The following is a 23,266-nucleotide window of genomic DNA, read 5'->3' on the forward strand; positions in this document are numbered from 1 at the left end:
TTTTTCAAAGGGGGGAGGGGGGTGGGGGGTGGGGGTCAGCTTATCAAGACTGGACTGCACAGGTTGAGAATACTCCCGGGATCCTAGTTTTGATGTATAGGCCCAGAGAGGTTCCCGTTCCATCCCTGATGATCAATGAGGAAGTCAACAAGGGGCTGGCGCTGGCGGCCCCGACTGACCAAACGCTTCCAGTGGTCAGGGGTTCCCGACAGCGCCACAGCTTATCAGGCCTGGCGGATGGAGGAGGGATGATGAAGATGGGAGGAGCTTGATCGCAGAGCTCACGATACAATATATCTCTGCTCTGTTTTTGTTGTTTTCTTCACAATGCATGCTCAAGTCTTGGTCGGAACAACACAGGAGCTTAAGGGGGAGCAAACTTCAGAAGACCTGTAAACGCTTCTGTCATCAACATCCGAAAACCTTTAAGCCGGGCGTTTGCCACAGTGTCTCGTGACTTTACTTTCGTCTGCGTTGTCAGCCATCTTGCATCGGTGAGAAAGGGGCGTATCGGGGGGGGGGGAGGAGCTGAGGTGTGCAAAACAGATGAAGTGTATATGAGTGGGGGGTAGGGTCACAAGGCCACGGCGGTACACGGGTGTTTGAGCTTGCAGGGCAGCACTCCTCTGTTGAGCTGGTAGAACTCCACCAGGTGGATCAGGTCTGTGAACTTGGTGGCACCGTCATCGAGGCTGAAGAACACCTGACCATCCTCTTCACACTGCGCACACGAGGAGCAACTGTTACAAGCAGCACCCAGCATGTTATGTGCAGTGCTAAACAATGTTCACAAAAACAAAATCACAATAGCAAGTCTCAGTATCGCATTCTTTTTTTTTTCTTTTTTATATTTTATATTTAGGCAAAGTAAAAAAGTGATAGTACTGCTTTAAAAATGTTGGCAGGATTTAAAGTAAATTGAGTAACTCATGCCCCTAGAGGCCATAAGCACCACTGCCGGTGTCGTAGCATGTTGCGTACTTTTACTCATTAATTGTCCGTGAGAGTAAATTTTACGCTGACAGAAAAGACAAAGGGGGAGAAGGATATTGTACATCCAATTACACAATGGAGATCAAATTTTTCGCTCAAACTTGGCTGTAAATACTGTTTAGTGATTCCATTAGTGTGTATTTGGGCCTCCAACCCGGAGGCAGGAAAGTTGCAAGTGTGGTTTTCTGGCCAGAGACACTGGGGGAGATGAAAGACCCTCCAATCACCCCATTAACACTTGTATTACCCCCAGAGGAACCAGGAAAAGGATTTATTAAGGTAAACAAGTTACTTTGTACCAGTGTTAATTTCGTCAACTAAAATATTTTGTCTTAATTTTAGTCAAAGTGATATTTTTGACGACTAAAATTGGACTAAAACTAAATTAAAAGTTTTTCATGAGACTAAAACTATGACTAAATGTCCAGATATTTTAGTCGACTAAAATAAGACTAAATAAAAATGAACGGGAGAGACTAAAATCATCCAAACTTCTATTGACCGTCTGAAAGAGCCTCATATCATGTAAATTCACTGTCAAAGTATCAGCTCTGAGCTTTATCATGTGGAGCAGCTCCATGAAGCAGAGGAACAAGATTAAATATGATTATAATGAATATTATCAATGCAAAGTCGACTAAATTCGTCTTAAATTTAGTCGACTAAATTTAGTCGACTAAATTTAGTCGACTAAATTTACTTGCAATTTTAGTCGACTAAAACTAGACTAAAATTGAAGATATTTTTTTGACTAAAACTAGACTAAAATCGAATTCCATTTTCATCAAAAGACTAAGACTAAAACTAAATTAAAATATGTTGTCAAAATTAACACAGCTTTGTACTGCTTCAACTTTAAAAAAAAAAAAAACCTCAGTTGGTCTTCATAATATAGAAACATGGAAATATAGTCGGCATAATACTTGCTTTAGCATTTTTAGTAAATCGCTTGTATTTCTACAACACTATTTTTCATAATTAGACATATGTTTGTTAAGAGTAATTACCCTTCAAATTAATTATCTAGTTTTCGAGGGGGGCTACATCATTGAGAGTCTCACTGCGAAGCTTAAGAATTCCAGTCTCTGACATTTTTGGACAAACAAGACAACGCAGCAAAAGCAAATTTTCCCTTAACATATGTCTTCTTATCATGGTAAACATGCCATTAACTAGAGCTGCATAATTAGTCCCAATTAGTCCATCAGTTCATAGCATTCTTTCAAATATGCTCCTGGAGAAATATTTTTTTAAACTACCAGTACTGAAATACATTTTGTCCAAATTTGCCTAAAGGTTCCAAACATGTAGAAACTATTTCGAAAATCTAGCTTGAAGCAAAGAAACTGCAGATTACATGATTCCACATGACTGCTTCCCCCGCACTGCATGTTCCAACAGAAAAATCCCCCCACACACTGTGCATATGCCCACATGGTACAGAGAAAGCTTTTGCAACATGACAACTATGTAAAACTGTTACATGATGATGGTGCAGATATGTATGATGCTCATGTGACTGACCGGCAGGATTTGGAAGTGCTTTATTTTCTGGTGGTGGCACAAGGTGAGCACAAAAGCCTTGGGATTACTCTGGCTGTCCCGCAACAGGAAGAGCCTAACGACAGAGAGGTTCATTTACAGCATCTATAAATGTACTTCAAACCCCCGATGCACACCCGTTATACTTACCCATCAACTTGGCCTTGCTGCATGATCATCTTATGAGCGTCTTCTCTCATTATGCGACCATGAAACCACACCTGTGTTCTGTGAATGACTAAAACACATTTCTTCTGTCAGCCGTGAAGAATGATTTTGAATGTGATTGCGTGGGTGATTGCTACCTGTGCTCAAAGAAGACGGGTGCAGAGGGCTGGAACTGCCCAAAACATTCATACGCTGTCCTCTTTTCTGTACAACACATACAGCTTTGTGTCAATAATGTAGTGAGAGATTAAGCTCAAGCTAAATGTAATAACAATAACATGCAGAAAATAAGACATCTATGAAAAAGGCAATTCGTTTTTTAATGCTTATTGACACTGTGGAGTATCAATCCTTACTCTCCAGGTCTGTCCTTCCTCCAGGGCGGCGCTCTGGGCCTCCACTGGGTTCTCGATGACGCGCCCAGTGCGCCCAGAGAAGTCCATAGCGACCAGAGAGTTCTCGGACACACTGCGCTGTTGGGAGACGTGGCAGTGGAGCAGGATGGGGGAGGGGGAGGAGCATGTGGGGGGTGAAGCCGAGGAAAGAGAGAGGGGGAGGGCAGACAAGGGTCAGAGGTCAAACAAGCCAGACACACTCACTGGGGCATGACAAATCCTGTCTCCACATATGCACTTCATTCAAACCACAAAAGTCCATTCTCTTCTGGCTTTTTTTTTGGGAGGGGAAAAGAAATAAATGTAAATGAATTCGACAATATGACTCTGTACTCCATTTTGACTTTACATTCTGAGGATTATAATGAAAGTGACAGTATTATTGCTGATTTGCTTAAGCATTGGTACATCCCCATATGTTGGGTTTAAAAATAGACCGGTCGTACTGCATGTTCCAGGGGCCTGAGACTTGTTTTAATTCACTGATATTCTAAGCAAGCTTCTAACACCTTTACTGTGACCCCAGGCCATGAGGCGATTAGTCTGGGCACCAATCCACCAGTTATGTAGACAAAACACAAACATGTTCAATGCGTATGTGAGCAACTAACACGAAGGTCAGCTTTAACAAAATCCTCCAAGCGAACAAGTTATGTGTAGGATGTACTTTTGTTGGGAATACTACGTAGCCTGACCTAAATCTCCGCCATAAGCCTTCTACTACGGAGCATAATTAACCTTATTACGAAAAGGTCGTCCGCAGTAGTGATGGTTTAAATGGAGATCATTGGAACTTGACAAATATATCTGACAGGACTTAAAGAAGCGATGAGGTCTGACGTGGAGTTACATCTTAGTAATTATAGGTTGATTAAATGAACTGATTTCTGGGCTTATCTCAACTAATTACTACATCCATCTCAGGCTGTGTTCAGACTGCAGATATCAGTGCTCAAGCCGGATTTTTGGACAAAAACCTGATTCTTTTGCCAGGTTCATTTTATAATTGAATGGGAGCAGTATGCTACCTGTCTGAAGCGATGTGAGCGACTTCTCTTACACAGTCAAGTGCGCACAAGCGGTCATCAGATTTAGGAGGCAATATTTGAGTGGCCTGGGACACAATTGAAAATATCAGATCTATCAGAAGAAAAATTGGGCACAGGTTGCAAAAAACAAATTTGGGTCACTTTGGGCTGCAGTCTGAACGTAAAGTTAAATGAAGGGTGGATTCTTCTGATAGAGATTTAAAGCAGGTGATTTTAGAGAGCAGATCCTCACCACAGGCGCTGAGAAATGGGAGGGGGTCGGCTTCCGCTGCTGCGGCAGGCTGTAGTTCTGATAGAGGATGATGCCATACTGTGAAGAGAAACCAATACGTAATAACTCACAAGTATAGGATACTTACATAGACCTCAACTCTCACGACAGCGAGCTATCTGTGTAATAGTGCACAGTGACTGTTGAGTTGATTTACTTATTTAAGACATAGAAAACAGTTTCCAGGGTATTAACAAGGACCATAAATGTCTTTCTTAAATAATCATCTTGGCTAGGTGTAGGCCTACTCCACCTAAGTCCCATATTTACTAAAATGTAGCCGTCTGCCATTTGTATTTTATTAAAGTAGCTCACTGAGGAAACAAGGTTGAAGATAACAGCACTAAAGGCTCATCATAAGTTGCATATCTTCATTAATTTTGCACAGTGTTACATCCAATCACATCCAAATCACACATTTTGTTTAATCACCTTCCACAAACAAAGTCAAAATGCTCATTTGGCATTCATTTCAAACGCAGGAACTTCCCAGGTAGTGTAGGGATGACACGCCTAGAGCACAGTCGTACCTTGAGCAGTCTGAAGGCAGTCATCCAGCAGGTCCGGCTCTGCTCGTCCTCGGCACACAGCATCTTCAGTTCTTTACAGTCACTTCTCACTTTACTGGGCTGTCAACCAAGCAACACACACAGCGGGAGATCAGATTAATGAGCACACACGGCCATCGCGCAAAGGTACGGAGTCACGTTCAAACCATTTGCGAGGCCAGACTGAGACACTAATGAAGCCTCTGATCTTCCATCATTTTATCACAGTTGCAGCGTTTCAAGGTTAATGGCAGGGTGTTTGGTGATGCCCTATTAGCATTTATGGGACTCATTTATCTTTCATTATGGCAAGATCATTAGCATTAATACACCTCCGACTGATAAATGCATCAACATCAATAAACGAGGGGCGCAGCCGCTCTCCCGAAAGCACAGTTGAAATCCCTAAGCCTAAATGCACTGTCACCTGCTGACCGCCTGCAGCTGAAAAGACACAGTGGGGTGAGGAGGTTTGGCAAACTAGATTTGCCGTACCATCTCGGCTTATCCCACTGAGCTTATCCCCGATCAGCAGGGTGACCCACCACAGATAACTCATGGCCTTAGAACTGGAGCGGAGTTTGCGCGAGCCCCCACTGGGAGATTTTGACATATGGCCTTTGGAGAACACACATATTCAGGGCACGCCTGTCACAAAGGCATTGATTATATAATATCACATGACAGAGTTTGCAGGAGGTCAGAACTATAGAATTAGTCGATCCTTTTTTGATTTAAGCACTCCTCCATCATTCCACATTGTGACTGTTTACCCTAATCTCGTTTCACGCATTGACCTCATCACTGTCCCAAACTGGGGCAACGCTCAAGGTCACTTACTTGCATTACCATGGTACATAGATCTGAGGAGACCATCAAATAAGGGAGACTGATTATGCATCAGTCCACGATATCTCATCTGTTACGAACGAGGTGCAGTTCGTGGCTTTAAAGTGGATATGTACAGCTGACTGTGGGCCAATGAGTCTTTACAATCGTTGATCCAATCAGCTGTACTAGTATTTATTTGCATCGGAGGACAGCTGCAGGTACAGGGGTTCAAATGTCACTTGGCACAATGGTTTTGGGATGTGTCCAATTGCCTTGAAGGTACATCTTAGTGGAGATGCTTGTCGATTTGAAGCACAAGAACTCTTGTTAAAGCATCCCTATGACACTGTGGTATGAGAGGGTAGCTCTGCGGGTACTCCAGATTCCCCCATCAACATTCTCAATAGTGTAAAACCTCTATCAAGGTAGTCCTACCCATATACATCAAAGGTAGAAACATCATTCTTAACATCGGCTACTCCCGGAAACATTTCAGGATTCTGCAGCCTGTTCACTGTATTTCTCCTATAGCCATCAGTATATTGCTTCTGTGAAATGAGTTTACCTTGATGCAGAATTGGTAGTCTGTGGGGGCATTGTGAGGCTTTCGACCTGTGATGGTGGAGAAGATGTTGCTTTCATCTAAATCGGAAAGCAGCTGCAGATGCCTCGGCTCCTGTTTGATTAATGACAACATGAGTAAGTCAGATGCACACACACTCCAAATATAAGCAGTAATTTTGCACCTTGGATGTTCCTTTAGTGGAGTAATAAAGCCCAGAGCGTCGCAGAAACATGTAGAGTTTCTTCCAGGACTTACGACCTGACTCCTTCACATATAAATAGCCTTGGATTTCCGGACAGCTACTGGAGTTTAGGAAATTCTGTAGGAAGAAAAAGTCTGTCAGGCATTAAAAAGTAATTATGTACAAATTTAGAACATGAAAAAATATGACCATGTTAATTGAATAGCTACCCACATCTGCTAAATTTAAAGCACATGCTTTCAGTGGTGACACATTGATGGAATAAAGCTTAAAAATACACTTTGATGATCTTTCAATGATAAAACACTGTACCAAAGTTAAATGAGGCTTATTTAAAAAAAATCACTGCTGCTAATATCTATGAAACTGAAGTTGAGTGAACTTCAACGGAATTGCTTGATATTTATAGATGGTTATTGAAATATGTTTGCAGAAAAGACAAAATTAGGCTTTGGTAACGCTTCATTTTCATTCATTTTAGCCCGAAGCCTGCACAGTCATAGAAAGATGGCTAATTGGATTTTTTTCTGACAAATATTGCAATCAGGTTGGCAATATGTTTAAATATCCAGTTTGGATATAACGCACATCAGGAGCCGTAACACTTGAAACATGAAGTACATCTTTCTAAGCTAATACAAGAATCACATGCATATCAACATGTTTGTAGATGTCCAAGACACAGGGTGTAAAGGGTCTTTATATAACCCCCATGGAGATGGGATATTTTTGTTGTTTGGAAAATATATCAACCGCAGCTTTAGTGATTTGCTAATTGCACACATACTGGTCTGATAAATAACTGCTCAGCCATTGTGTAGTCCCTGCACTGTCACTGTCTCACCTGAAGAAGCTGCGACTGAGGGATTGAGCCGTCCGACTCCTGACACCAAGCGACCATCTGCTCGGGAAAGAAGTTCTGCACAGAGGAGGAGGACAATTAGACAGAGGCTCTCGAAACCCCTCGAGTTTACACATGAGCGGCTTGGAGTGCTTTTACTGCAAGAATCCACCTCTCCTTCTCAGCTCGGAGACAAAGTGAGAGGGGGGCACTCCAGGCCTGGACGTGGATGCGGTATGATCTCACCCGCTGATGTAATCCCCTTGAGCGAGCGGAGCGACTCTTAGCGTGATTGACAGGCCATGCTCTGGTGTTTTACTGTGCTCATTACCACAGAGCTGAGGTCACCTGCTGGCTCTAACATTCACCTAAATCACCACCGCAATAATGTCACCGCATACCCAGCACGCGGCACCCAGCCCACATCAGCAAAAGGTGCCATGCAAAGTGCCGAAAGCTGACTTGCCACTTTGCGTTTTTTCACTTAACAAAATAAGGGAGTGGGCATTTGTGCAGTGGGGAGAGGGGATAACATTGTTCTAAGTGGCATGGCCGTGTCAAAAGAAATGCAAGCGCTTTCCATGAGGCCCACCAACAGCACTGAGACCTGAAAACATGCTAGTAATTACTGGCACAAACACAAGCGGAGTGTGGACTGAATCCTCCCTATCTTCAGCGCACAGCCAGAAATAACAGAGAGTAAAATGGGCCAAGTGTCGGGGTCACACGGGGGCTAAGGGCTGCGTGCTACGAGCCGGCAGTCACAGAGAGGTCAATTGAGGGATGCGCGAGACTCACCAGGGGGTTCTTGAAGAATTCATATTTGGCATAGTTCTTCCTGAACAGGAATTTACTGTCGCCGCTCAGAGAGGACTGAACCTGAACCACCAGCTCATGGTCCTCCAAACACCTCTCTGCAACACACAGGAACATGCAAGTCAGCTTAAAACCACTGCAAAGGGAAATGAGACAGTTTAAACAACAACATATCTTAAAATAACAGGTGCAGGCTCACTTGGCAAACTGCAAAGACTTAGGTAATGAAATGAAACAACATAAAAATATCCTTGAGAACAAAGACTGCTCACCCTGTTAAGACCTCAACAAATATGCTCTCAAATTCATGTGATCTTTACAAAAGTTTAACAGGTCATACTTCTGTCTTCCCTCAAATGTTAATGCTCCCAAAGCTCTGTGACCTGAATCTATATTTTATATCACAAACCTAACCGCAATGGCAGACTTACTAACAAAAATAGCAAAGAAAAATCACATCTATCCTAAAAGTGTGCATCCCTGTAATCATTATTGTATAATCTTTAGAGGGTATTGACTTTTATCTTTGTTATTACTAATTGTCACACTCAACACGTTACGGCAGGCGACATTAATCTAAATTTGGCCTGACTTTCTGTATTGTTATATACAATGACACAGCAAGAAAAACTGTTGCCAGGAGACGAGCACGGGACTGAAAGGTTAAACAAGGAGGGGTTGTGAAAAGGAGCAGAGTGAGGCAGGCGGGGGGTGTGGAGGGAGGCAGGGAGGGAGCGAGAAATGGAGAGAGGGGAGGAGGGGAGGATTGCAGGAAGATGATGTCATGTATTTAGGCTGATAGCTGAGAGCAGTGCCGCCAGAAGCACAGGACGAGCCACGAGCAAACCGGTGCACGTTAGGGCTAATGCGCCTGTGTGCGGCGTCGATGCATAACACGCGTCGCTTCTCTGCTTTCCCCCCCCCAGCGGAGGGAGGGGATATGATCTCAGGGTGGTGATTAGAAAGAAACTGATAGTGACGGGCTGTTCTAGTTCACCGGTGACACCTTGTCCATGTACAGACGTGGAGCTAGGGCTAGTTCTTCCCCTAACTGTACAATGAATGAATGTCCTGTGCCTTTAAGACCAAACACACCGCACACACACACACACACACATCGAAGTTCAGCTTGTAAACTTTATCTGGTAAGTGGTAAGAGCACGTAAAGAGTGTTCTGAGGGTAGAAACGCCTGGACTCTCTTTTTAAGACCGCACGCGAATGTTGTGTGCGCATAAAGTGGCTGCGAGCGGGGGAATTTCCTGTGGAGGGTTAAGGTGAGACTGATTGGCTGGGGAAGCTAGGGGCTCGTCCGAAGCAAACCCACCATTGGTCCCTGGCCGTTCTGGTATGACGCGTTAATCCAGGCCTCTCTCTTAACCCCCCCACCCTTCCTCCTTTCTTTGCTCCCTCCCTCCCTCCCTCCCTCCCTCCCTTCCTCCATCCAGACTCCTCTTTCTCTCTCTCCATCTCCGTCTGTCGTTTGCTCGCGTTCTTCTTCCTCCCTCACCTCACATTCCATCCCTCCTGTGCACTTTTTTCCAGAAACATTGGATGAGGCGGCTCCGAAGCACAAAACACTCCCTATGATTCTAAAAATATAACTTTGGGGGAGTAGGAAAGCCTTACCAAAAAGTAAGAGAAGTAACCAAGAACTCGCCCCCCCCCCCCTCCCGTCTTCCTGTAAGCCGTGAAGGCCCGCGAGGAAGAAGGGAAGGCATGCGAGTTAGACATGGAAAATGCCTACTCCAACTCGCGCCACACCTCCCTGCCAAAGCCGTATAGAAGGCGTACATGGACGGGTGCCATGCTCAAGTGCACATACATACTGAGCCGACACATGGGAGTAAATCCACCCATGTAGAAACAGCGCACAAAAGTAGCATAGACTGGGATGTGCGCACGGAAGGCTCGAACACATCTGCTTCTGTCACTAGGCTTTTAAAACAACTTCTGTTAAGCAAATCCAACGTATTCAAGAACATTTCCAAAGTCCTGCACAAACTAAAGAAGATAAAAGGCTTTAAAAGCAAAAAGAAAGGCCTCAATTCAGTTTTCATCAAAAATAAATAAATAGAAAATGGTAAACCAAAGTAGCCAACAATGTGAGATTATTAAAATAATTTCTTATCGCTAAGCACTGGCAGTTGCGTATCCAAAATAGTCTCCATACAAACGCCATATCTATTACAACCTCTTCTGTTGTGATTAGTTTTGCATTTTATATATTAAAATCTATATTCTGCCAATAGTGCACATTGTGCATGAACAGGAGCACTAACATTTGAGACAACACTTCAATATGAACTGCTAAACTATTATAAGAATCACATTGTAGAGGTATACACAGGTTCTATTCCACATAGACATAGGCTATTGTGTTGTTAGGTTGTTGAAGATTTTACACACGATAATTGCGGCTCACTACTCACCAAGACCAAGGATGGGATGGTGCTCCACTATCGTCCAGGCATTGTCGTCCACACAGTGGCTCTTGTACACCAGCAGCTGACACAGGTCCCGGGCCGTCATGTCCGCTGGAATCTCCACCACTTTACCCGCGCCATCCTCACTCCACACCTTCACAATCTGAAAATACATACAATATGACCCATAGGACAAGGAGCGGAGTAGCAGAGTTGATAACATTTGGGTTCTGTTCGTAATTAGTTGTGATGTATCTACGTAAAATGATCCAAATATCTAAATTAGTTACCTCCATGTCTAATTCTCTGTCAAGTCCTCCCTAAAAACGCGCGTGTCACTTTATAGTGCCAGTCCAACATGAGATCAGCGTAAAAAAATGGAGGATGACGTTCAGGAAAGGTTGGCCGTTCCCTGTCTTCCCAGATCAACCCTTTTGTCCAGAGTTCAACATGTCAAAACAAATCTTCACGGGCACGAAGCCCTCCAAAAAAGCTTTGTATTGCATTAAAAAAAAAATCCGCTAAACATCAAGAACATGGATAGGCAATTGTGAGGGGCCTGCAAATGTTGCATTTGAGTTTAAAAATGTCACCCGCTAAAAGAAGCACAGAAGTCCGGTTCAAAAGGCGCAGTACCTCCCATTGTTGCGCCATTTTGAACCATTTCTACCCAGTGCCCAAAGCGATATTTAAGCTGGGTGTAATTTTGCCTTCTCTGAATGCATTCTCCTCATCGAGCCACATGCCAGCTGCTTCACACCAACTAACTCTCCCATACAGTCGGTATGCACGAAATAGCTGAGTGATTGTTGTGAGGCGCTTCGAACTACAATAATCGCTGTTTCACTATTCAAAAAGCAGCATATGTGACTTCCAAGTGTGTTAGTCTATTCCCACATACCCACACACCTAGCAAATCCTGTCCCTGTTCACAGCGGGGAATCTGCTGCAAATTCAGCAGCCCTACACACACACACACACACACACACACACACACACACACACACACACACACACACATGCCAGCTAGGAACAACTGTTGAAAATGATATGAAACAAAAGACCCAGAGAAATTGTGCCACAGAGAAAAAGGAAACCTCAGCCAAAAAAAAAAGAAGATGCAACGGGGGCCTGGAAATGACACAAAGCAAAGCAAAAAGATAGACTTCGATCATAAAAAAAACGTCGTCACAGAGAAGAGTGCCCCTGCAAAGCCCGAAGACAACCTCCTTTTTAGCCCTACACGCCCCCACCCCCCCTTTTTACTCAAAACTGTTTTCATGACGCATTAGTTTGTACAGTCAAAAGTTTCGCGAGGGAAAAAGGCATCGCATCACCCCGCGTTAAAACAAAGGGCGCAGGCAAAAGACGCACGTACAGCATTTGCATGCGCGGACGAGTCGTGCAACTACCGAGGCATCTGTGTACAATCGAGGTCCCTTACCTCCACGGCCTGAAAGAGGCAACAGTCTGGAGAGCAGGATGGCATTTTCACACTGAGCGGCTCAACAGTGGCACAGACAGGGAGAGAGAGAGAGAGATGGGGAGGGGGGGCGGGGGGGAGCAGGAGAGGAAGTTAGGCTGGTGAGTGAGAGAGAGAGAGAGAGAGAGAGAGAGAGAGAGAGAGAGAGAGAGAGAGAGAGAGAGAGAGAGAGAGGAGAGAGAGAGAGAGAGAGAGAGAGGTAGGTAGGATAGGGGGCGGTGGACAGATCGGACAGAGACAGGCTGCCCAGTCTTCTGCGCGTCTCTTCCTCGCGCTGGGGCTGCAGAAAAGCTCAGCCGCCGCGTCTGCTACAAGCTTCTTCCTTTCTCTCTCTCTCTCTCTCTCTCTCTCTCTCTCTTTCTCTCTTTCTCTCTTTCTCTCTCTCTCTCTCTCTCTCCTCCGCCTCCTCCTCCTGGATTAACCCGGTGTGGGATTTTTTAAAACGGTGAGCTGCTACCTGTCACGTACTGTGCGTTCTTATCTGGCATTCCAATTCTTCCCCTTTTCAACAGAGAATAGGGATCACTATCAGCCACAGCCAAATACAGTATTATATCCCCCTGCCGTGCACATCCACAGACAGTTCCTTTGAGCTGCGTGATGGTTTCAGTTTCTGGCCCCTCCCCTCTTGGCTTTTCCTCTTCGTCTTCCTCAGCTGTATGTGAAATACTAGGCGGGAGTGTGAGGACTAGCAACATGTGTAACACACACCGATGGCTTCGAGCTTGCAAAAGAAAGAAGCCCCAAAGTCTTGTTTAAAATGCACTTTGGAGCTGGGATGGATCACGTGTCGGGCGTTTGGGCTTTGCTGGAGGGGGTCATGGGAGGAGGGATGAAGGGAGGGAGACGGATTGGGAGAGGAGGGAGGGGTGGGGGGGTTATTGCTGGTTGCTCAGCAAATCTGCCCGGGTGTGGAGAACGGCAGAGCGGCGAGGCGAGAGGAGAGAGAGGGAGCGAAGGAGGAGAAAACAGAGGCAGCGCCATGGAGGAATGTCAGTAATGCAATACTGAGTCATAATCAGGCTCATGTGTAGAGTCCAACCCAGCTGGCCCCTAATACAGTGCGCATGAGAGCCACAAAAGCCAGTACACGCACGCACGCACACACATGCACACGCACGCGCACGCACACACACACACACACACACACACACACGTGCGCGCACGCACGCACACACATGCACTGTCGACGTCCAAAGGAAGAGAAAAAGGATGAAACGCAAAGTCCCCGACAGTTTTTGTCTTTGCCGTTTCTATTTTAACCCCAGTCTCACGCGACCCCTTCGGTGCCATCTGGGACTGCTGGCCGCACTTTGACCTTGCTCACGGCGTTACAAGAATAATGCACGTATGGTATGAACACATGTGCACCATAATAGCGGTTTTATGAAGTGCTGGCCCGCGCACTCGCATTTGGTCTTCATTCACCAGTGGTGCTCTGTGAAGGTTATTCTCGAATGTAAAAATAGACCTTACATTAAAGAAATACACCATAGAGGTCCAACTGTTTTATTAGCAAAAGGTCGAGGTCTCATGACATCATAGCATTCTAAAGAGCCTGGACTAATACTGCAATGTGGGACCAGTCAGAATCCTGTGGAGGAATTTATTTGCCTGTCAAAATGCAGATATTTTGATCTGGTTAATGATTATTATCTCTGCAATTACAGGGGCCTGGTCCACATGACCCCCACACTCCCACCCCCAAGTATTATTTCATTACAGATGTTTTACGTCTAGTTGGTCATTATGGGCGTTTTTTGTGGGTGTTAGCGACAGCGTGATCCAAAATGTTACACAGTATGCCTTTAAAAATAGCAATTTTATGGTGCTTTTACAGATCCAATTAATGGGAAAAAAATGTTTCAACATTTGTGGATTTTCTGGTACAAGTGAAATATTACTTTACTTCGATAAAAGCACTGAACTATTTACAGTAAAAAAAAAAAAGTTAGAAAGAACCCTTCCAAAGTGGGGTGGGGAGCTCCAAGGAGGACATAGGACAATGAGGTAAAGGCATACTTACATTTATGACATTGAATTGATGTATTTCTGATTGAAATACATCAATCAGAAATAAAAAAAAGCACCCTAACAAAAAATACTTAACCAGACCTTTGAATGTTTTGCACCTGAAATTATGACAAATGCTAATTACATTTTATAGTGGGTTCGTTGGTCTTGTAACTTTGGAGGTTGTGGCCCCAAAATTTGGGAACCCCTACCCTACTTCACCCCTTGTACACGACGGGGACAAACCTGATTCTTCATGAGTCAGTGGCATTGACAGTACATCTGCGACAAAATATGCTGCAACTATTTGTGGAACCTTTATAGCAAGGGTGTCCGGCCAAATGCGGCCCACGGTCCACTTTTAATTGGCCCGCTGCAAATTATTTTTGCTTTAATTGAATAAATATAAAATGAATGAAAATCCATTAATAGAAATGAAGGCTGTTTTTACTTTAAGCATAAATTAAAAAGCATAGTTAACATTTTATTGAATTTGCTAACTTTAATACAATAGAGGTGAAGTTATATATCTGACCTCTACTGAATGCGGCCCAGTTGTTTGTACATTTTTATTTGCCTATGCGGCCCTCAGTGCAAAAAAGTTTGGACACCCCTGCTTTATAGAAATGTAGTTTAAGGTTATCATTTATATTTCACATGTAGTAGTAAAAGTGATAAGTTCTCACAAAAATACTACTCAAGTGAAGAACAGATCCTCAAAAACAGTTCTTAAGTGCAGTACTTAAGAAAATGTACTTTGTTAATGACCGTCTTTGGGTATACAGGCCCCTGTTCTCCATTTCAAACGCAATTCCTTCAAATCACCCCATTTTATTTGACAAGAGCAGAGTGGCGCAGAGGTACTTTTATACAAGTGCAAATGCTTACTCAGTGAAAAGGGGCTTGGAGCCTTGGTATATTGGATTCAAGGGTCACGGGCAGACACCTGCAAACATATAAACAAATAACACCAGGCACAGTGTGTAAGGGTTCATAGGTCAACTACAATAATCTGTGCCAGGGTCAGACCCACTTGACCAAGAGGTTTATGGGCCCCTAAACCTATCAGGCTATAGGCAAACATACACACAACCAAGCAGACTGGTTTAAGCCCAAGCAGATCCCTTACACGGTAACGGACACAAAGATGCATTCAGGGTCGTGGGGGGAGAGGGAGGCAGCAGCTGCCGGTGACTTTTTAGATACATTTACACCGTTTTTTTTTTACAGCAATTTAAAATATTTGCAGACTGAAAAACTGAAACCAAGAAGTATTTACCAAGCAACAGTCAAACAGCGCGAAAGATGCAGTACTGACCAGACCAGGAACATGGATTTATTTTTAGGTCAAGAATAAATCCTCAACCATTCCAGCAATTTACTGATATATAATGTACCTCCATCCATCCATCCATTTTCTTCCGCTTTATCCGGGGCCGGGTCGCGGGGGCAGCAGTCTCAGCAGAGATGCCCAAACTTCCCGATCCACACACACTTCCTCCAGCTGTTCTGGGGGGACCCCGAGGCGACACCAGGCCAGCTCGGAGACATAGTCCCACCACCGTGTCCTGGGTCTTCCACGAGGCCTTGTCCCACTAGGACATTCCTGGAACACCTCCCGCGGGAGGCGACCAGGATGCATCCGAAACAGATGCCCGAGCCACCTCAGCTGGCTCCTTTCGACGTGAAGGAGCAGCGACTCTACTCCGAGCTCCTCCCGGGTAACTGAGCTCCTCACCCGATCTCGGAGGGTGCGCCCAGCCACCCTGCGAAGGAAACTCATTTCGGCCGCTTGTATTCGCGATCTTGTCCTTTCGGTCATTACGCAAATCTCATGACCATAGGTGAGGGTGGGAACGTAGATCGATCGGTAAATCGAGAGCTTTGCCCTCCGACTCAGCTCCCTCTTCACCACGACAGACCGATACAGCGACCGCATCACTGCTGACGCCGCACCGATCCGTCTGTCGATCTCACGCTCCATCCGTCCCTCACTCGTGAACAAGACCCCGAGATACTTGAACTCCTCCACTTGAGGTAAGGACTCCCCACCGACCTGAAGAGGGGAAACCACCTTTTTCCGGTGGAGAACCATGGCCTCGGATTTGGAGGTGCTGATCCTCATCCCGGCCGCTACACACTCGGCTGCAAACCGCCCCAGTGCGTGCTGAAGGTCCTGGTTTGTTGAAGCCAACAGAACAACATCATCTGCAAATAGCAGAGATGAGACTCTGAGGCTCCCAAACCGGACACCCTCCGGCCCCTGGCTGCGCCGAGAAATTCTGTCCATAAAAGTAATGAACAGAACCGGTGACAAAGGGCAGCCCTGGCGGAGACCAACACGCACCGGGAACAGGTCTGACTTACTGCCGGCAATGCGAACCAAGCTCCTGCTGCGGTCATACAGGGAACGGACAGCCCTTAGCAGAGGGCCCCGGACCCCATACTCCCGGAGCACCCCCCACAGGGCACCACGAGGGACGCGGTCGAACGCTTTCTCCAAGTCCACAAAACACATGTGGACTGGTTGGGCGAACTCCCACGAACCCTCGAGCACCCGACGGAGGGTATAGAGCTGGTCCAGTGTGCCACGACCAGGACGAAAACCACATTGTTCCTCCTGAATCCGAGGTTCAACTATCGGCCGGATCCTCCTCTCCAGCACCCTGGAGTAGACCTTACCGGGGAGGCTAAGGAGGGTGATTCCTCTGTAATTGGAACACACCCTCTGATCCCCCTTCTTAAAGAGAGGGACCACCACCCCGGTCTGCCAATCCAGGGGCACTGTCCCCGACCGCCACGCGATGTTGCAGAGACGTGTCAGCCAAGACAGTCCTACAACATCCAGAGACTTAAGGTACTCAGGGCGAATCTCATCCACCCCCGGAGCCCTGCCACCGAGGAGCTTTCTCACCACCTCGGTGACTTCAGCCCCGGTGATGGGCGAGCCCACCTCCAAGTCCCCAGCCTCTGCTTCCTCATCGGAAGACGTGACGGCGGGATTGAGGAGGTCCTCGAAGTACTCCTTCCACCGTCCGACGACATCCCCAGTCGAGGTCAGCAGCCCCCCACCCGCACTGTAAACAGTGTTGGTGAAGCACTGCTTCCCCCTCCTGAGGCGCCGGATGGTTTGCCAGAATTTCTTCGAGGCCGACCGATAGTCTTCCTCCATGGCCTCCCCGAACTCCTCCCAGACACGAGTTTTTGCCTCTGCGACCGCACGAGCTGCAGCACGCTTGGCCTGCCGGTACCTCTCAGCTGCCTCAGGAGTCCCACAAGCCAACAAGGCCAGGTAGGACTCCTTCTTCTGCTTGACGGCATCCCTTACTTCCGGGCGCCACCACCGGGTTCGGGGATTGCCGCCGCGACAGGCACCAGAGACCTTACGGCCACAACTACGAGCAGCCGCATCAACAATGGAGGAGGAGAACAGAGTCCACTCGGACTCCATGTCCCCCGCCTCCCCCGGAATCTGGGTGAAGCTCTTCCGGAGGTGGGAGTTGAAGACCCCACTGACAGAGGGATCCGCCAGTCGTTCCCAGCAGACCCTCACAACACGCTTGGGCCTGCCAGGTCTGACCGGCTTCCTCCCCTGCCAGCGGATCCAGCTCACCACCAGGTGGTGATCGGTTGACAGCTCAGCCCCTCTCTTCACCTGAGTGTCCGAGACACGCGGCCGGAGGTCAGATGACACAACTACAAAGTCGATCATCGACCTCCTGCCTAGGGTGTCCTGGTGCCACGTGCACTTATGGACACCCTTGTGCTCGAACATGGTGTTCGTTATGGACAAACCGTGACTAGCACAGAAGTCCAATAACAGAACACCACTCGGGTTCAGATCGGGGAGGCCGTTCTTCCCAATCACTCCCTCCCAGGTCTCACTGTCGTTACCCACGTGGGCGTTGAAGTCCCCCAGTAGAACAATGGAGTCCCCAGTCGGAGCACTATCTAGTACCCCTCCCAGGGACTCCAAGAAGGCCGGGTACTCTGCACCGATGTTGGGCCCGTAGGCCGAGACAACGGTGAGAGACCTGTCCCCGACCCGAAGGCGTAGGGACGCGACCCTCTCGTCCACCGGGGTGAACTCCAACACGGTATAATGTACCTATATACAACCATATTTAAGATTGGCAATAACCTGTTTAAACAAAACGAAGGGTGTCAGTGTAGCTGGTGCAGAAAGTTTTGGAAATGTATAATCAAATGTAAAAATTAAAAAATTAAAAAATTAAACTTAAAGAGACTATATGGAGTTTAAACATTTTAAAACTAAGTATTTTCCTTCCCCTACATGTTTCAGCCATGTCCTAATGTGTAGAATGAGTCCAGACCTATTCACCACAACTGCCTCTAAAATCCTGCACTGTCAAAAAGCTGTTACTTCGGGTCCGAAGTAGCCTGGCCTTAGCCATCCGTAAACTCCGGTCAATTATAATTTCCCTACATGTACGTCTGGGCTTGATCTCAGTGGCTGCGTTACATCGGTTGACTTTCTACCTACCATTCAGCGAGCGGGGGAGACGGGTGTTGTAAGTGACGTCAAACATTTGCGCCGATTTGCGGGTTGTAGTTTGGCAATGGCGGCGGATACGAAAGTAATGGAAGCTCTTCAATCCGTCCTGGCTCGGCTCCCAAATATCCAGAAATTAAAGCCTTGAATGTGCAAGAATTATGATGGCTCGCTTCACTCACTCGGGCGCATTACATACGTCACGACCAAACACTAGCGAAAATGTAGCAATCGTTTCAAAGGAGTTCACCCCTCCCACCTGATAACGGAGCTCAATTGTGAAGTTCCAGACCCTTGTACGAAATGCAGTAAATACGATTGTATGGTAAAACCAGGCTAGGTCCGAAGTGCCGTCATGCACAAGCTAGAGACTGCAGTTGTGCATAAGACCTGAGGTGGCAATAGTGAGTATAAAATTACCAACTTGCATCTATTTGGGAAGTTTGGGCATCTCTGCTGAGACTGCTGCCCCCGCGACCCGGCCCCGGATAAAGCGGAAGAAAATGGATGGATGGATGGCATCTATTTTCTTAAACAATAATAGTCCAGAGACAAAAATAAGTAATTTTCTCATTTTCTCATAATACTACAGATTTACTGGATGGTGCAGCGAGCATTATATATTTGGCGGAGTAGTATGATGCATATGCTGTCTCAAGTCACAGGGCTCAAGTCCAAAGTCTTTTGATCAAGACAAAGTTAAAAGTTTGGAGCCTCAAGTCCAGCTCAAGCTCGACTCAAGTCCAGCTCAAGCTCGACTCAAGTCCAGCTCAAGCTCGACTCAAGTCCAGCTCAAGCCCGACTCAAGTCCAGCTCAAGCTCGACTCAAGTCCAGCTCAAGCTCGACTCAAGTCCAGCTCAAGCCCGACTCAAGCCCGACTCAAGCCCGACTCAAGCCCGACTCAAGTCCAGCTCAAGCTCGACTCAAGTCCAGCTCAAGCCCGACTCAAGCCCGTCTCAAGCCCGACTCAAGCCCGACTCAAGCCCGACTCAAGCTCGACTCAAGCTCGACTCAAGTCCAGCTCAAGCCCGACTCAAGCCAGACTCAAGCCTGACTCTAGCCCGACTCTAGCCCGACTCAAGCCCGACTCAAGCCCGACTCAAGCCCGTCTCAAGCCCGTCTCAAGCCAGACTCAAGCCAGACTCAAGCCAGACTCAAAGCCCGACTCAAGGCCAAGTGGTCGCAAATTACAAATACACATAACAGACCCTTTAATTTAACCCTTTACATTTACATGATCTCAGAGTATGCTCCAGAAATCAAACACACCCGTCACTCCTGTGGGCATCTGAATGCTAGTTGACAGTGACTTCCCGCCCCCGGCCTGTTACGGCATAGGCCATCATTCAGTTTGTGCAAGTGGTCGGGTTACAGGCCAGACAGAGCTGATTAGACGCACAGACAGAACAAACTCAATTTCACCTCACCACCACAGAGTCTCCGAGAGCGGCTCACCTCCCAAACACTGTGACCCTCTGAACTGCCTCTGCACTGTCTCACGCACAACCAACCCTGTGCTCAAACTAAATTAAGATAGCTTGGCGATGAATGTAAGAGCGTAAAAGGACCACATTTACAATAATTGAGTTACCTTTTATATTAAGTTTAAGTTTAACATGTTTTTGTTTTAGGCTCTGTAAGGAATTCATGTACTTTGTGATGCAGAAAATGACTTTATAAACTAATATTACAATTATTAACCATTGTGCGTCAGCAGGAATGGCCAGTTTGTGTCTAAAGAAACTGTTTCCTAACTTTCCTAATGCATTTCTAACATCCCAAATCTTTGCAGCGATAGCTTATAAGCACAATTCACACCTTCCAGGAAGCAATACTTCACAGTAATATAAACAAGAACCAGCCTGCAGGTTCACGCTTGAAAAAAAAAAAAAGCTGTATAATTAGATGTACAGTGCACAAAGGAAAAAAAATAGATGTGTTCCACTACTAGGACTCTGGTGTAGGGGCTTTTAATGAACACATTGCTCCAACAGATAACTAAACAAGGCCCTCTATGGTGGCACAAGATTTAAAGTGCGAGTTGGGGTTTGACAGTAATTGCACGTGTAAACAGCGCTCGCGTGTGTCAGTGTCAAACAGCCACATGTTTCTCCACTGTTAGTGTCATCCCTTAGCAACTGATGTAAAATATTTAGCACTTGGCAGAAATTCAAAAGTCATGTAAATCACACAGAGTCCACTAAGACATAAAGACTGTAGTAAGGTCGCAAATAAAAAATGATATTATATTGCTTGTAAAACATGCTACAGATGAAGAGAGTATGAAATGCTTTTACTGCCATGACACACACACACACACACACACGCACCCACACATGCACCTGATCTGATTGCAGTGGGTCAGCAGACCATTGCGTGCAGAAGTGTATCAGCTGACCAAAGACAAAAGGGGGATGGGAGTCAAATTATTACACTAGAGCCACACGGTGTTAGTTTTTCTTTAGTAGCACCTGGCAAAGAGCTGGATTGCAGAAAACGGATACAAGTCTACTATAGAGTGATTCACAAACTTTCCTGCCTTATGCCCAATGAATAGACAATGCTGCAGTAAAAAAGACACTGTACTGCACAAAAAGGAGCGGAAATGCTTAATGAGTGCTCACATTATAACACTTCTATTGTTGTATATATTTTCAGGAAATAGCTGAAATTCTGAAGACAAAATAGGCCAATTAGATCTTTGGTTAGAGCTGGAGGGATTTAAGGCAATCTATAGCTTTCTGACAGACCAAAGACCCTATTTCCACTCACTAAAAGTGGGTCTCGCCTGGTTTCCTTGGGCAAGACACTTGCCCATGTATGAATGTGGTGTAGTAAGTGTGAGTAAGTACTTGATGACACAGATTGGCAGTCTTGCTTCAGCTATGGCTAAAATAGTAGCTACAGTAAGCCAATGCATTGTATTAGAATTGGTACTGATATTTGAACAAGCTGGTATTTGCTTCCACATGTCTGTGATTATGACTATTTTATTTGATCTTACAACTACATGGGGAAACTGTCATTCTTGTGGAAGCTTAAGTTCAGTCTGATAGGGTTGTGCACAACTATTGGCAGAGGCGGGTAGTACCGAGTTACTAGGGCTGCACAATATAATCGCAAAAAATATCGTATCACGATATATGGTGATGCAATATACGTATTGCATGATGCCACAATATATCGCAACATCACTAATACTTTCATCTGACATCTTTTAATTTTTTGGCAAAACTCAGCCAAAAGAAAACAATGCATTAAACATTTACTAACTTAGTTCAATTATAGTCTTGATTTGGTCCTTATGTAGTGTTGTTTTGACACAATTTGCTAAAAAATGAATTACTTGCGATATGGAACGTATCGTCTGGAAACGGTTTAGTGAAATATCGCAATATCGTTATCGCACAGCCATATCGCAAATTGTTCATCATCAGTTACATTTACTCAAGTACATGTACTTGAGTAACTTTTTAAAGAAATTGCTGTTGTTTTATCATACCATACTTTTTACTTCTACTTGAATGAAAATATAATGAAGTATCTGTCCTCTTACTTGAGTGAAAATAAATAAAAAGTGCCTAACTGTTTTTATGATCATGGCGGGAGAATGGGTAGAATGCTGTACAGTTTACCGATTTACTTCTGGCTCCTAGCTGAAGGGAGAAAAAGGTAATAATCTGTTTTATGCTTGTGCACCTTGCTCTTTAGAATCACTTTTTTCTGTATTTTCTGCCATTTTCATGGGATTTTCTTTGTAAATATCATTATTTCCAAATGATTTTATGTTTTGTTTCAAACAGTTTATGGCGTCATTGAAAATAAATCTGACTTTTTCACTCAAACAGTTACAAGTAACATTTTCTCCCAGGACTTTTTTATTTTTACTTGAGTAATTGTTTGGGTCACTACTTTTTACTTGTACTTGGGTAAAATTATTTCATAGTAACGTTTCTCTCACTTGAGTAAATATATCTGCTACTCTACTCACCACTGATTGTTGGTATAGCTATCTGCATTACCAAATCAGTTTGTCTCAGGCTTACATCACAGCACTGATTATCTGGGTATGAAAGCCTGAGGACAAATCCATCTGTTACAAACGCCAACGTAGACCATAAAGCTGTCATGTCTCCAGCACACGAACAATACACCCCGAACATAAAACCCATGTCCCTTTTAAAATGACTGAAGCTTGGGAAGGAATGTTCAGATTCCATGTGTACAGCTGGAGGGAGCGATTGCAGATAAAGTCCTGCCAGTGCAAATACAGTTTCAGAGTCTGTGAACCAATGAACGCCATGTCTTAAAGTAATAATAATAATGCATCGGTTTTATATAGCGCTTTTCTGGACACTCAAAGAGGCTTTACATTGCATTATTCATTCACTCCATACCCGGTGGTGATAAGCTACTATTGTAGCCACAGCTGCCCTGGGGTAGACTGACGGAAGCGAGGCAACCAGTCTGCGCCATCGGCCCCTCCGACCACCACCAACCACTCACTCACTCACTACATTCGCCAGGCTTCCTGGTGTTACTAAACGGTCTCCCATCCAAGTACCGACCAGGCCCTTCCCTGCTTAGCTTCCAAGGTCTGACGGGATTGGG

The 23,266-nt window shown here is 45.5% G+C and overlaps 1 protein-coding gene across 4 annotated transcripts in view; it reads right to left on the reverse strand.

Annotated features, from left to right (window-relative positions):
• The window catches only part of LOC306974114 (growth factor receptor-bound protein 10-like), a 33,070-nt gene continuing 9,804 nt past the window's right edge, over positions 1-23,266 (reverse strand). For 2 of the 4 annotated variants that reach the window (XM_079571255.1, XM_079571256.1), the window contains 12 exons: positions 10,652-10,808; positions 8,204-8,319; positions 7,409-7,483; positions 6,544-6,681; positions 6,363-6,473; positions 4,949-5,047; positions 4,380-4,457; positions 3,060-3,176; positions 2,841-2,907; positions 2,686-2,773; positions 2,518-2,611; positions 1-721 (listed from right to left, as the gene is read on the reverse strand). In XM_079571255.1, the coding sequence (XP_079427381.1) occupies positions 575-721; positions 2,518-2,611; positions 2,686-2,773; positions 2,841-2,907; positions 3,060-3,176; positions 4,380-4,457; positions 4,949-5,047; positions 6,363-6,473; positions 6,544-6,681; positions 7,409-7,483; positions 8,204-8,319; positions 10,652-10,808 (1,287 nt within the window). In that variant the 3' untranslated portion in view covers positions 1-574. Of the gene's footprint in view, positions 722-2,517; positions 2,612-2,685; positions 2,774-2,840; positions 2,908-3,059; positions 3,177-4,379; positions 4,458-4,948; positions 5,048-6,362; positions 6,474-6,543; positions 6,682-7,408; positions 7,484-8,203; positions 8,320-10,651; positions 10,809-10,935; positions 11,609-11,640; positions 11,952-12,089; positions 12,188-23,266 lie in introns of those variants that run through there. The other 2 variants (XM_079571258.1, XM_079571257.1) reach the window with 2 other exon arrangements.

The sequence above is a fragment of the Gobius niger genome (assembly GCF_951799975.1).
Source record: "Gobius niger genome assembly, chromosome: 14".
Taxonomy (NCBI): domain Eukaryota; kingdom Metazoa; phylum Chordata; class Actinopteri; order Gobiiformes; family Gobiidae; genus Gobius; species Gobius niger.